The sequence below is a fragment of the Hemicordylus capensis genome, chromosome 5 (genome assembly GCF_027244095.1).
Source record: "Hemicordylus capensis ecotype Gifberg chromosome 5, rHemCap1.1.pri, whole genome shotgun sequence".
In the NCBI taxonomy this organism is placed as follows: Eukaryota; Metazoa; Chordata; class Lepidosauria; order Squamata; family Cordylidae; genus Hemicordylus; species Hemicordylus capensis.
Window position 1 is genome coordinate 19,818,227 of NC_069661.1, and position 14,410 is coordinate 19,832,636.

Genomic DNA, 14,410 nt, shown 5'->3' on the forward strand with positions numbered 1-14,410 from the left:
GGGTCCAAAGTTCCAGTCCCCTGGGTGCCGATTCAATATCCTCGATCTTGAAAGTGATCGAGGATACTCAATCGAAACTGACATGGAGTCACTGTTTCTGTCAAAATCGCCATGTTGAATGTTGATGGTTGCTCTCTAATTGTCAGCATCAACAGAGATTTTATTGGTGTTGGCGCTGGGGAAAGAGAAGCTGCTCTCTGGGCAGACGCAGGCCTCGATACTGAGGGAGTTGGTCTCGGTGTCGATGGTCTCGATGTTGAAGGAAGCACAGCAGTAGCTGATCGCATCAACATCGATGACTATTCTGATATCAATGCTATTGGTGCCAATCTCGAAGCTGATTTGTTCACAGACGAGGTCAAGGCTGGCTGCATCGAGGTGGATAGAACCAGAGCAGAAGAGCTTGATGTTGACAGTCTTGTCACTGGCATTATCTTAACATCTTGTGCCAAAGTAGGAGAAGGAGTATCTCCCAATGTCGATGCCTTTTTCTTTTTGGCGGGCTCCAACACCTCCACCATTTTGTTTCCATGTTTTTTCAGTGGTTTGGGAGACTTAAACATAGACCTCAAGGGCTTAGACTGGGCTGAAACCTCAGCCCTCGAGCCAGATGGCCTGGGAGACAATTTTGCCTCCTCCTTAGATGGAACCAGGGGATTCAAGGCATCATTATAAAGAGGTGCCAGAAGATGAAGCTCCCTATTACGACCAGTTTGATTCGAGAAAGTCTGGTAAACTCTACACGAAGAAGTATTGTGGGCTTCTCCAAGGCATATTAAACACAAGTCATGACCATCTTGAGAAGGCAGCTTAGCATTACATTCAGTACATCTTTTAAAAGTTTTTTTAATCCATTTTCTTCTCTGACCGTTAGGATTATTCATAGCTGTCGTCAACGTTCCGTTACTGTTTAGCCAAGATATCAGTTCGATCTGTCACCTCAATTATTTAAGGAGTAAAAATGTAGTTTTAAGCAGGCCACGGTCCAAAAGCCAATGAATCAGTCTAATTTTTAAAATGAATGAATGAATGAATGAATGAATGAATGAATGAATAATTCTAGAACTCACGAACGAAAGGGATCCAGTACAAAGGAGCCGCAGTGACCGAGAAACTGATCACTACAGTGGTCGCAAAGGAACTGAAGCACTGGGCTTCCTCCCACCTGAAATAGCCACATGTCACCTGGGACGGGGTGCAAGCACCAAAAGGAGCTGTGGTAGTCCACACTGATAGGCTTCAGCACAGGCACACAACCCATTTCTAATGGATTCAATGGATCACGAACCAGATCATTGTCCCTAACTATGCAATACCATTGGTACAGATTAGCCATCAGCACTGCTGTGCTGGCAACTGCCCCCTGCAGGACAGCTGTGCCACACAAAGATAATTACAGTGATTTGTTGAAGCAGCTGGAACCGAGTGACAGAATTTGCAAGGAGAGGACGGCAAAGTCTCCTTTTCATTACAGGTTCGCGTTAAGAGTCACATTTTCCAGCAAAATTTAGGTAAGCTGTACTTACTGCGAGTTGACACTTGTTTTTTCTTTAGATGTATACATAAGTTTAAGCAAGATATCCAGCAGTCTGTTCCTCAGAAGAATAAGATTTGCAGAAACAAGACCTCCAAAATCCTCCTCTGTTCCTAAAAATCAAAATGCCCAGGTCAAATTAATTTTGAAGCATACAACCTCTAATGTTTATTACATTCTTACATGCTTCTTACTCTATGTTCTAAAATAACCACAGATCGAGATCTCTCTCTCTCTCTCTCTCGCACACACACACACACACACACACACACACACACACACACACCCACACACACCCCATGATTGGTTTAAAACAAACCAACCAAAAATAATAAAACCGGAAGCAGAAGGCTGAGGCTGCTTGTGTTTGGAATAGGCTCTCCCATTGGAAACCATGGTCAAAATCTTGATTGTGTGCACACAATGGGAAGAAGCGTCCTGGCTATGGAGAGCTTCCTGAGCTCTGCTGAGTCCAATGTGCAGCGGGGGGAGGGGGAGTAATTTTCATCTCTCTTTCCCCCAGAAGTACCCCACATTATCTGAAAATATGTCTCTGAGAGCCGCACAGCCCTCAGGCGCACATTTTCAGGTGGTACATAGCACTTCCTGGGGAAGGAGAGATCAGTGAAAATTACACACACACACACACACACACACACACACACACACACACACACACACACACAATACCCTCAGCAGTGCTCAGAAAGCTCTGCACATCCTTCTTGATGCATGGGCACATGCTCAGTTATGATGTCAACCCATATTTACAGATTATGCAACTGGAGTCATCACGGGTGGTAGTGGTGGGGGAAGAACCAGTAAAAATGTTTGTAAGTGATTGTGCCTACAGTACAGTTAAGGTTGAGTAAATGATGCACAAATTCATACAGCAGAAGTCTAAACTTAAATGATTATTTTGTCATATTATAAAATATATTCCATGCTCTCAGTACATGAGGAAAACAGAAGTGAACCATCCAACCATCATATAGCCAAATCATTTAAACACACAAAAAAAATATATAGTAATAAGATTCATTTTTCCATTCATGCAAATATGCACAATCGCTATAAAGGCCTTTCAGAGCAAGGGGCAATAGACATAGGAAGGGATTGATTCAACAACAATTGTCATCAGAAATGACACAAAGATGAGAGTAAGAGCAACTTTACTATGAACTCTATTTTATCCTTTTAAACTTGTTTTACTTTCCCCAAAGGAACAACAAAACTCCAACAAAACTGCCAGATAATTTATAACAGCACAATGTGATTGAGAAAAACAGCTATGTTGCATGTAAAAGATATGTTAGAATCTGTTTATTCCTGTCTTTTAATAGAATTTATGGTTCGCAACAACTCAACAGCCTTGTTTCATGCAGACCACCTGCAAATTCATTGTGAAGTTGCAGTTTGCAAAATGAACTACAAAGTTATATGAAAGTGACTGTAACAGCTGAATGCGGGGGAGTTAGTCACCTATGGTTAAAAGTGATAGGTCTCTTGGATGTTGGTTTTCTTTGCACATAAAAAGAATAAGCTTAATTGGAAATTCAGGTCATCTGAAAAAGAAAATAAAGTGGAAAAAATGTTTGCATGGGTACTTTTTAATGCTCAAGATGGCTGGGAGGAGATTTAAAATTACATACCATGTAGTAAGACAGTTTTCCCTACATTTTTCTGCTAAAGTAATTTCTCAGAGTTTTCTACATAGGTCTCTGCTTTTAGCATATAAGCCATTGGCATTTATTTTCATGAAAGTTCCCAGTGAAATAAATGAAACTCCCTTGGGAGCTGAGCTTTGCAGATTATAATCTTGGAAAGCAACAACTTCAAAAGGGTCCTCCTAATTAAAAGATTCTCTTCCTTTCAAAGTTGGGGGGCTTGACCTTTTTGTACTCATGGTTAATACCTGTACCTCTTTTTCAGATTTATGCTCTTCAACTGAACAATAAGGCAATCCTAAGCATTTTTGATTCAGAAGAGTATATCACTGGGATTTACTCCCTAGCAAGAATGCTTGGGATCTCATTGAAAGAGATGCCACTCCTCTAAAGCAAGCAAATTTTAGCCACTCTTCTTTCAAATTCAGCTAGCCACAAAAGCCAAGTGGTTTTAATCAAGTAGAGGGAAGAAGTGAGACGACTGTGTGTAGTATGAAATGGAGAAGAGACCATACACTTTAGAACAGCATTGCAACTTCAGCCCTCTTACAGATGCTAGACTACAGCTTCCATCGTCTCTGACTATAGGCCAGTGTGGCTGGGGATGATGGGAGCTGCTGTTCAAAAGCAGTGGGAGAGCCAAAGGTTATGCAATTCTACTTCAGAAAAAAAATACATATTCATTTAACAGATTTATTTCCTCCCTTTCACCATTTAGTTCTTCAAGCTTGCTTATAAACATAAAATTGAAAAAAGTTGCGTTCAGTCATGGGGGAGGGCAGCTCTCCACATACAAATACTCCACCCACAAACTAGCAGACTCCCCCATCCTTTGCCCAATGTCTACTCAAGAGGAGAGCCAGTGGGCCAATAGCCTCTGGTGTTGCTCTTTAGTGATGCCTCATGGTAGTGGTGGCGGCTGAGCAAAGAGAAAGTGCTCTCTGGAAGCACCGCGCCACCCCCCACCCCGGTGAAACTGGGAGCCCAGCAGAGATAACAATGAAGGAACTGGGAGGTTGCTGAGGCTACATGTATGGCTTCACAATGTACAACATAAATGTACATTAAAAGCAAATAGGTCATTATACTGAAGTCAGGCACACTAGGAGGTCACTCACACAATCAAAAACTGTGCTCTACCCAGGTTTGGGAACTGTGTGTGCTTCCAATTATTGGTTGTGTGGAAGCAAGGTAGAAGGAAAAACCTGGGTAGCTTTTCCTCCTACCTTGCTTCTACACAACCAGAAATTGGGATCAGACACAGCTCCCAAACCCAGGTAGAACACAGTTTTTGATTGCGTGAATGACCTCTAAGATTGAAAATGCAGAGAACAGTATCAATGGTTATGAAAGAGCATGCATCAAATGATTCCTTCTCCTCCACTATTTCTCAGGAACCGAGAACTACTTACCAGTGTCAAGCTTTTCTTCATTGTTCATCTCCATGACGACAAATTTCTCACAGACTGCCAATGTAGGCAAAGTAGAAGCAATGAACTGTCCAAACCTTGATGGATAGAAGGGGGAAAAGTGGCATGTACTTGGTGTGGCAGATGGAGTTTAATTTGTCATTAATTAGTAGCATCAGCTGCAGAGTAAAAGCAATACTAAGAGATAATTATTATTATTTTTTTCTGAAAAAAAATACAGACTGGCATGTATTAGGAATTATTACAGCTGCCTCAGTCTCAGTCTGAAACCAGGTTGTCTAGGATACAAATACAGATCAAGATACCAGCTGACGTACAGAGCAGGGATACACCGGTGCAGCCTAATAGAACTTCCCTTCCCAACTAACTGCACCAGTGCAGCAGGGAAGCTGCAATTTTTGACACTCCCTCTTCCCCAAAGAAACTGTCTGCACCTCCTGAATATATGCCCCTGAGGGTCCTGTAGCCTTCAGGGACATATTTTTAGGTGGCACAGAGGGCTTCCTGGGGAAGGAGAATGCATCAAAAAAACAGGTTCCTTACCTGTAACAGGTGATCTGGTAGTGATGCCTTGACATTGATAAAAGTGGGTTCTGTGCCTGCACAAGCCTGCTTCGGGTAGTATTCATTAGTTCCTTGTGACGCCTTTTAACTGCCTCTGCACGTGCTGTGCAGTACCTATTACAGCGGTTAGGCATCCATTACTCAGTTTCTGAATGGCCGACCGATAAATCCAAGTTTTGCAACTTTCCCTTTGAAATGGATATAGTAAGTGATTTCTCGTTTCTCTTGCACTCTGTAGCGGGGTAGGATGGGGTTTTTTAATGAATGTCGAGGCATTACTACCAGATCACCTGTTACAGGTAAGCAACCTGTCTATCTGGATAGTGAGGCCTCGACAGTCATAAAAGTGGATGAATCATGGAAGAAACTGAATAAAGGACACATAACTGCCGTAATAGGTACTGCACGGTATGTGCAGAGGTGGTTAAAAGGAGTCATGAGGAGCTAATGAATACTACCTGAAGCAGGCCTAAGCAGGAACAGAACCCACTTTTATGACTGTCGAGGCCTCACTATCCAGAAACTGCCATTTCCCTGCTGTAGTTAACTGGGAAGTACCATTTGGTTGCACTCTCAATGAACCAAGGCGTCCTTGCTCTGTAAATCAGCCACTATAAACAAGCCACTTAGAAACAGGGAATTAGAGGATTATCACCTCCAAAGTAATTTGAAATGAACCTTGGAAGGCTTAAAGACTGCAGTCATTATAAAAGATTACTATACTTCCCAACATGCAGGCAAACAAGACAAAACTGAAGACCGGGAAAGGTTTATAATGAACCAATGAAAGGTTTATAATAAACCCTGGTGGCGCAGTGGTAAAACTGCCGCCCTGTAACCAGAAGGTTACAAGTTCGATCCTGACCAGGGGCTCAAGGCTGACTCAGCCTTCCATCCTTCCGAGGTCGGTAAAATGAGTACCCAGAATGTTGGGGGCAATATGCTAAATCATTGTAAACCGCTTAGAGAGCTCCGGCTATAAAGCGGTATATAAATGTAAGTGCTATTGCTATTACTATAATCTCTAGGTTGGTAGGTGCTGACCTTGTTTTATGGCTAAACATTCCCGTCTCTCCTACAAGGACTATGTTTTTATACAAGGGATATAAAAATTAACTAGCTGACTGGGCGCATAGCATCTGCGCTCCTAGTTCGACTCTCCCCCCCCTTCAGCCCCTTCTCCCTGACTCTGTCTTCCAGCGGGTGTCTCCGATGCCCGCCCAGCCCGCTGCTCTCCCCCCCACCGCCTGCAGTTTCTCCGTCCCCTCCAGCCACCACCTCCTCGGCCCAAACGCTGCCATTTCCCCCGGCAGCAGCTCAATGGCCTCCTGCCACGTGTGAGCTCCCGCCACCCTGCCTGCTGCCCAGCCAATCTGCTGGGTAACGGGACGCATTCCCACGAGCACGTTTTCAAGGACTAATTATAAAGATAGAAAGGAAAAACAACTGAAATAAATAAAAATGTACAATCACAGAGGAACATAAAATTTCTTATCTTTAGAAAGCCTGAGCTTAGCGAATCTTCACTATACCTGAGTAGGTCATTGCTGCTGGGGAATCCCTGAAGCAAATAACTCAATACATTGCTAATAGCAGCAATAGTTGGCTGAGACAAAGACATATCTCGAAGAGTCAGCAAGAGTTTTGGGATTAGTTGGAACTCCCTCATCAATTTAGCATTCTTTGCTGCTTCACTGAAAGGAAAGAGGACAACTTAATACATAAGCATCTCACCGTTTGAGTAACGTACTCCAGCTTCTGTTAAACTCTGTGCGTCAGTTTTGAGAGCAGATCCCATACAAACATCACTGAATGATTGGCAGGTGAACCTAGAAATCTACATGGCTGTGACCATACCATGTAATGAGAATATAGTTTCTAATGCGAAATCCAACATTATCAAAATGGGGCATAAGAAAATGACCAGGAATGGATAATCTCTATTCAGCCTAGCTCCATGACTCTCAGTCTGTGCACATTCATGAGTGTAAATCTTTCTTTCCAATTTTCCACCCAATCACACACAAATTAAACCATGCATCAGAATAAAACTAAAGTAAACAGACATTACCTTCTGAAGTTATTGACTAAGAGGAAATGTCTGGACTGTAAATGATACACAAGGCAAAAATGTGTATCTGTTATTACCTGGATTCAGTGAGAAGTTCAATGAAATGCTCAAATAATGACAGATGAAGTTCATATGGTGCATGAAGCCAGACCTGAAACAGAAAATACAATTGACTTATATCTGGTATATGCTATTCATTTTAGCAGTTACTGCAGACTAGAAAGGTCAGTTGCTCTTTTTGACTTGGCCTTCACTTCAATTTCTTCATTGGAAGAAAGAGCATGAGTGTAATTGTCAAGCTATTTCAACAATCATCCTTTATATCCAGTTGCAGATCACAATTGTCAGATCACTAAAACCGTAAAAGTCCAACATTTCAATTTAAAAGAAAAACTAAAGCCATCTTCTAGTTGAATTGATGTTAAAAGGAGACAAGATTTACCCTTTTCATTTTCCATTACAAATTATGAGGGGGCCGGGGGGAAGCCATCTGAAAACTAAATGATAAAGAACACAATTTAAATTAAGCAAAGCTGCTTAAATCTTAATCAATCCCTCATCCTTCCAAAAACAAATGTGTGACTATAACTTCGGTTTTACTTCATGAAAAAAAAAATTGTTTTTTAAGCAGGGACAACAAAAAGAAAAGAATCTGCTAAGAATGGGTAGCAGCTTGATAGTGGTAAGAAAATGTTCAGAGAAAGAGTTCTGTATATAGGACATGATGCACCTCTTCTTGCTTATCATCACTAAAGCCCTCAATTCATGGCCTAGTCATCCCTCATCTCAGCTCCTCTTCACAGACCTCCACCAGTCAGCCCTCTGTTGCTGCTAAAATAATTGCTCTCTCTTGCTGCTCACCTTTTCCAGTTTCAAAAGTGAACTGGAAAGCTACAGGAAATCAACCTCATGGTTGAACAGACTTTCATTTAAATAGCTGCTTCTCCACTTCTAGTTTATCTCAACTCACTTGTTCAAACATTCCCCTTTGTGTTCTTTCCATTTCATCTGAGGCAACTTACTGCCACTTTCTTTCTCCCCATTCTTCATCTCCTACCTCATACCTACCACGGTATCACATCTCCAGATCTCAAGTAGCCTCAACACCCTACCTCACCTGTCCACCACAGCAAACTCCCTTTCAGGCTTTAGGGACCTCCTCAAAATTCTCCTTTTTCTGGGAAGTCTAGTCTAACCTGCCCTCCCCTTTCTCCCACAGTCTTCTTGGTATTATTTTACACCAGGGCTCCCAATCTCAGGTCTCCAGACGCTGCTGGACTACAACTCCCATCATCTCCACAGACTGTGGTCCCCACATCTGGGGGCCCAAGCCTGGGAGCCCATGGTCTAAATGTCTATCCAAATTCATAGGGTTTGCATTCTAACACAGAGGGGTACCTTTCGTGTCTCATCGTATAAGACAGCCTTGCACAGTGAATTGCACAATACCTGCTCCATCCACAGGAGACACCTTCCCTGCCACCCAGTATCTATTGACAGTGCTGCCACTCAGTGTTCGCAGTAACAGAGATTCCCAGATGTTGTTGACTATAACGCCCAGCTTACCCAGCTGCAATAACCTTTGGCTGGGGATTATAGGAGCTGTAGTTTCCAACACCTGGAAATCCCTGTTACAGGCAGTGATGTGCACGGAACAGGTTCCGTGCACTCCCAGGAGACCCGGGTGGGGTTTCTTTAAGAGGCAGAGGAGGTGCTGACTACCTGCCAGCCCCCACCCCACCGCTTTCCCACTGCAAAAAGTGGGTGTGCGGGGCTGCAGCATGCTTCCCTGCAGCCCCGGTCGGCATCGACACGGAAGTGGCCGACGCGCATGTCCCTGTGCACTTCCATGCCAACACTGACTGGGGCTGCAGGGAAACATGCTGCAGCCTCGCGTGCCCCCACTTTTTGCGAGAGTGCCAGTAGCGGGGGAAGCGGCGGGGCGGGGGCTGGCAGGTAAGCAGCGCCTTCTCTGCCCCTTAAAGGAACCCCCACCCCCTGTGCCCTCCGTAACGGCTTTGACGTTGGTTGATGGAACAGGTCCAGCGCTCCTAGAGTGAAGTGCCAAACAGTTCCATGCATATCCCTAGTTACAGGGAACACTGCTGCTATTGCCACTGTGCTGGCTCTCTTAAGACTGGCAGCAGTTGAGAGTCAGCAGTAGGTCTTGAAATAGAAAATTAGGGGATGTTCAGGTGGAAATTCTGCCTGTGGCCTACCACCCAGTCCTGGTAAAAGGGAACTGCAGGGAGGCAAGCAAGATAGACCAATTTATACAAAGAGCAGTCCAGATGGTAACACCCCTGGAAAGGTTTGCACACGAGGAGTCCACTGCTCTGACCAACTAGGAGATACTACCCTTGCTATTTCCTTGCTGGTTCACCCTGCCCTTCCCTCAGCACTTCACCTTGCTTTCAATCAAATAGGTCTGACAGCACAATTTCCATGAAAAATAACTATCAATTTAAGCACAATGTCCCCCACGCTGTATTTCAATAAGGGCAAAGTGTTATCCTGGAAACAGCCCAAGGCTGATTCCATGTTATTTCTGTCAGTGAATTTAGCTCGTAAAAGGGACATTCAAACAAATATTCTGCATTATATATGAAGCACAAGGTTCTCAAAAGCAAATCTGTCTCAATAGCGTGCTAGTTGCCCTGGATTTGCTTAATGATCCTAATAATTTATAGCTTTCAGGGATGCTCTCTGTACCTCGAAGTCACACAGCAGGTCCTGGAAAGCAGTTGAATTTGGAATAATTGATGTTTCATGTCCACTGTCAACAGTCCCCACCAAGGAAAAGGTCAGATGAAGAATGTGGCTGTTCAGAAGAGAGCGTTTCTTCTTCAACAGCATTGCCAGTAGCTGAAATAAAAATTTAACAACACATGGACATAGAGTCACAAGATAATACTGGATAATACAAGATAATTTTGGCAGGGAGACCAGACTCTGGAGCTGAGGAATCAGTCAGGGACATATTTCCCGGAGGCAAAGAGCACTTCCTGAAGAAGGGGAGGTTGTTGAAATTTTCCCCATCTCTAAGCCAAGAGTGGAGATGAGCTAGCTGAATTTTTCAGATGCATCAGTACTTATCCCGTTGCACCAATGCTTTGTTAGAGGAGGCCAGCCATGATCATTTATCATTCTTAAAGCATTCTGCAGTCAAAGGAAATAACAACTTCACCCAAGGACAATGGAAGTAGGGCAGCAGGTTGGCACCATTCACACAGCCATGGTTTTAAAAAGAAAATTGAAGACCAAGAGCACACACTCTTTCATAGTAAACCATGAATACCATACAGAAAAAGCAGAAAGAGGTGAAATTGACATTAGCCTTAAAACAGCACTGATTGTAAAATGAAAAAAAACTGTTCTCTGACCAGTGTTGCACTTCCACATTGTCAAAAGAAAAAGAAAAATACTTCAGTGTGAGATCCTCTTTTACAAGTCAAATCTTTGATCATTCAAGTGAATATAATAGAGAGTCCAGGAGAAAGCAGGCAGTTACATTTCAAAACACAAGTTCTCAGCATTTCTGAATCCATTACCTTGGGCTTTCATAATGTTTATCTGGTGGTTTTTTGTTTTAGGAGGGAAGCGATTTCTAAATAATGGACAAATGCCCTCTGAATTTTTATTTATTTCTGTCCAGATATGGAAATACCAACCTTGTGGACCTTGCACACTCCTGTTTTAAATGTTTCTAGAAGACAGCAACCACCTCAGCATTTAAAGTCTTGCTTAACTGAAAAGCAAATCAGATCCAGAGTGGCCAATAAAGTGGTTTCAAAATGATGATCAAGATCTCACTGTGCTATTGGTAAATGGGATTCATACAGACAATCTCTGTTCAGAAGCTGCAAGAGGAATGAGCCGGGTGCACAAAACAGTTCATTCCAAATCATGACAATGACACAGATTGTTGGACAGTGACAGGGAGAATAAAAACAGGTTGCTTACCTGTAACAGGTGATCTGGTAGTGATCCGTTGAGTCCATAAGTGAATGGGTTCTGCGCCTGCGCAGGCACCTCTCGGGCCGACTAGGTAGCTCCTCGCGACGCCCAACCGCCTTTCTGCACGTGCTCCTGCATTCCATCTATATAGTGCGGTTGGGCGTCTTCCGTTAGTTTTCTGTGCAGACCGCCTTGTATGCGCAATCTGCCAAATGATGAATCTACTTCTGCAGTGGGGATGGCCTTTGGGCGGGTCTTATGGACTCAACGGATCACTACCAGATCACCTGTTACAGGTAAGCAACCTGTTTATCTGGATCGTGATCCGTTGAGCCCATAAGTGAATGGGTGATTAGTTAGCTGACCCTCCGTGGTGGTGGGTGCAGAAGAATGCCCTCTAAGGCAACACCCTTTTTAACACACTTCGCCCATATTCCGCCTGTCGCGCCATGCGCAGGTCCACTGCATAATGTTTTATAAACGGCTGTTGCGATGACCATGTTGCAGCAATACAGATGTCATCCATCTTAATCCCTGACAGATGAGCTGCCGAGGTTGAGTAGGCTCTAGTAGAATGAGCCCTTATAGTTTTTGGCGGCGTTACATTCTGCAGTCTATAAGCCAACAAGATTAGCTCCACTAGCCAATGGGCAATACGTTGCCGAGACACCGGCCTCCCCTTGTTCCTGCCTTTATAGGCCACAAACAGTTTATTTGACTTTCTGTGCTCCTTAGTCCCCTTCAAATAATATAGCAGTGTACGACGCACGTCCAGAGCATGCAGTGCCTTCTCCAAAGGAGACTGAGGATCTTTAAAAAAGGTTGGCAAGACTATTTCTTGATTCAGATGGAACCCTGTTATCACCTTTGGACGAAAGTTAGGGTCCAGCCTCATCACCACCTTATGTGGGTAGAATTGTGTGTAAGGTTTGTCCGCCCTTAGCGCTGACAATTCCCCCACTCTTTTCGCTGTAGTTATTGCGATCAAAAATGCAGTTTTTAGCGTTAATAACCGCAAACTAGCCTCATGTAATGGTTCAAAGGGTTTCTCCGTTAATGCAGAAAGCACCAAAGACAGACTCCATTGCTCCAAAGGTCTCTTAAGTGGAGGATAGAGATTATTCAGCCCTTTCATGAACCTTTTACACTCGGGGTGAGTAAATACTGTCTTTCCATCCCACCCCGGAAGTCTCGAGGATAGAGCAGCCAGATGCAGTTTCAATGATACATTTGCTAGGCCCTTCACTTTCAGGCTAGTTAAATAAAGCAGCACCTGGCGCACAGACGCCGTCCGTGCTTTGAATCCACTCGCCTTAGCATATGCTTTAAATCGTTTCCACTTACAGAAGTAGCTACGCCTAGTAGACCTGCGTCTGCTATTTAACAGAATTTTGTTTAAAAGTTTATTCTCCACACTGTTAGTTTTAGGGTCTCTATCTCTGGGTGCAGTACCCTGCCCCCTGCCATCTGCAGGAGATCTGACATTGGTGGTAGTCGGTAATGCTGCCCTCTGCACAGGCGAAGCAGCAGGGCAAACCACGGCTGACGTGGCCACCACGGGGCCACCAGTATGCAGTCTGCCTTGTCCCTTAGGATCTGTGCCAACACCCGATTTAGGAGAGGCAACGGCGGGAACAGGTAAAGGAGCCCTTTGCTCCACTCGTACTGAAATGCATCTCCCAGAGACCCCACACCTATTCCCGCACGAGAACAGTATCTCTTGCACTTTTTGTTCCCCTCCGTGGCAAATACATCCACCGCAGGGGTGCCCCAACGATCGAAAATCTGTCTGATACAATCTCCCTTGACCTCCCACTCGTGTCTCTTATTGTCCAGAGTGCTCCGACTGAGAGCATCCGCCAGGTGGTTGTCCACCCCTCTGATGTGAATCGCCACTGGATATATGGCATGGGCGATGCACCAGTCCCACAACTTCATCGACAAGGTGCAGAGTCTTGGAGAAACTGTCCCTCCCTGTCTGTTTAGATAAGCTATAGCTGTAGTATTGTCCATCTGGATCTGTACCACAGATCCCCTTAGTTGTGGTTCGAAAGCTCTTAACGCCAAAAATGCAGCCATTAGCTCCAGATAATTGATATGGTATTCTGCCTGATGAGGCGTCCATTGACCCTGAATGCAATCTCGGGCGCAATGCGCACCCCACCCTTGTAGGGATGCGTCCGTTGTGATCCACACTTTCGGAAGCAGAGGTCTGAACGGTACTCCTTGTAAGAGATTTACTCCCTTCATCCACCACTGCAAGGAAGCTTGTACACCCCTGGGAAGGTGCAACAGCATGTTCTGGCTGTCCACATTGAGACGGAAGTGGTTCAAGAACCACCGTTGAAGGGGTCTCATCCGTAGTCTCGTGTAACGAACCGTTGTGTTGCACGAAGCCATCATGCCTAAAAGCCTCTGGATCACCCTTGCTCTCTGGTCCGGTTGGTTGTGGAATCGAGTTGCCAACGCGATGATCTGAATGCATCTCTCCATCGGCAAGAATGCCCTTCGTTGCTCTAAATCGAGGATGGCACCTATGAAACTGAGTTTCTTTCTTGGGGTCAAGTTGGACTTTTTCCAGTTCACATTTACCCCCAATTCCTGGAGAAGATGTAGCATCGTTTGAATTTGAGTCTCCAACAGTTTTCTGTCCTTGCTCACCAGGAGCCAGTCGTCCAAATACGGGTAGACCACTAGGCCCTGAGTGCGAAGGAATGCAACTATCACTGCCACCACCTTGGTAAAGACTCTTGGAGCTGTTGATAGTCCGAAAGGGAGGACAGTATATTGGTAAATCGTAGTCCCCACCGTAAAGCGTAGATACTTTCGGTGATTTTCCTGGATGCCCACATGGAAGTAAGCGTCTTTCAGGTCTAACGTTGCCGCCCACTCTTCCTGCTCCAGAAAGGGTAGAATCTCCTGCAACGTCGTCATTCTGAACTTCCGGGTCCAGACAAAATCGTTGAGGTCTCTCAAATCCATGATTGCCCGTATCCCCCCATCCCGCTTGGGTATCTGAAAATAGCGGGAGTAGAATCCGGACAACCTCTTCGCCCACTGCACTGTCACAATTGCCCTCTTTTCCAATAACACCTTTATCTCTTCTTCCAACACTGGTGTTGATCTCGTGAAACGGAGCCCCGAGAACGGGGGTAGAGCTGTGAACTCTATTGCATAACCCGTCTCC

The 14,410-nt window shown here is 44.5% G+C and overlaps 1 protein-coding gene across 11 annotated transcripts in view; it reads right to left on the reverse strand.

Moving 5' to 3' along the window:
* The window catches only part of WDFY3 (WD repeat and FYVE domain containing 3), a 256,663-nt gene that overhangs the window by 97,321 nt on the left and 144,932 nt on the right, over positions 1-14,410 (reverse strand). For all 11 annotated transcript variants that reach the window (XM_053255723.1, XM_053255717.1, XM_053255716.1 and 8 more), the window contains 5 exons: positions 9,979-10,131; positions 7,344-7,417; positions 6,728-6,889; positions 4,614-4,708; positions 1,527-1,647 (listed from right to left, as the gene is read on the reverse strand). In XM_053255723.1, coding sequence (XP_053111698.1) covers positions 1,527-1,647; positions 4,614-4,708; positions 6,728-6,889; positions 7,344-7,417; positions 9,979-10,131 — 605 coding nt within the window. The remainder of the gene's footprint in view (positions 1-1,526; positions 1,648-4,613; positions 4,709-6,727; positions 6,890-7,343; positions 7,418-9,978; positions 10,132-14,410) is intronic.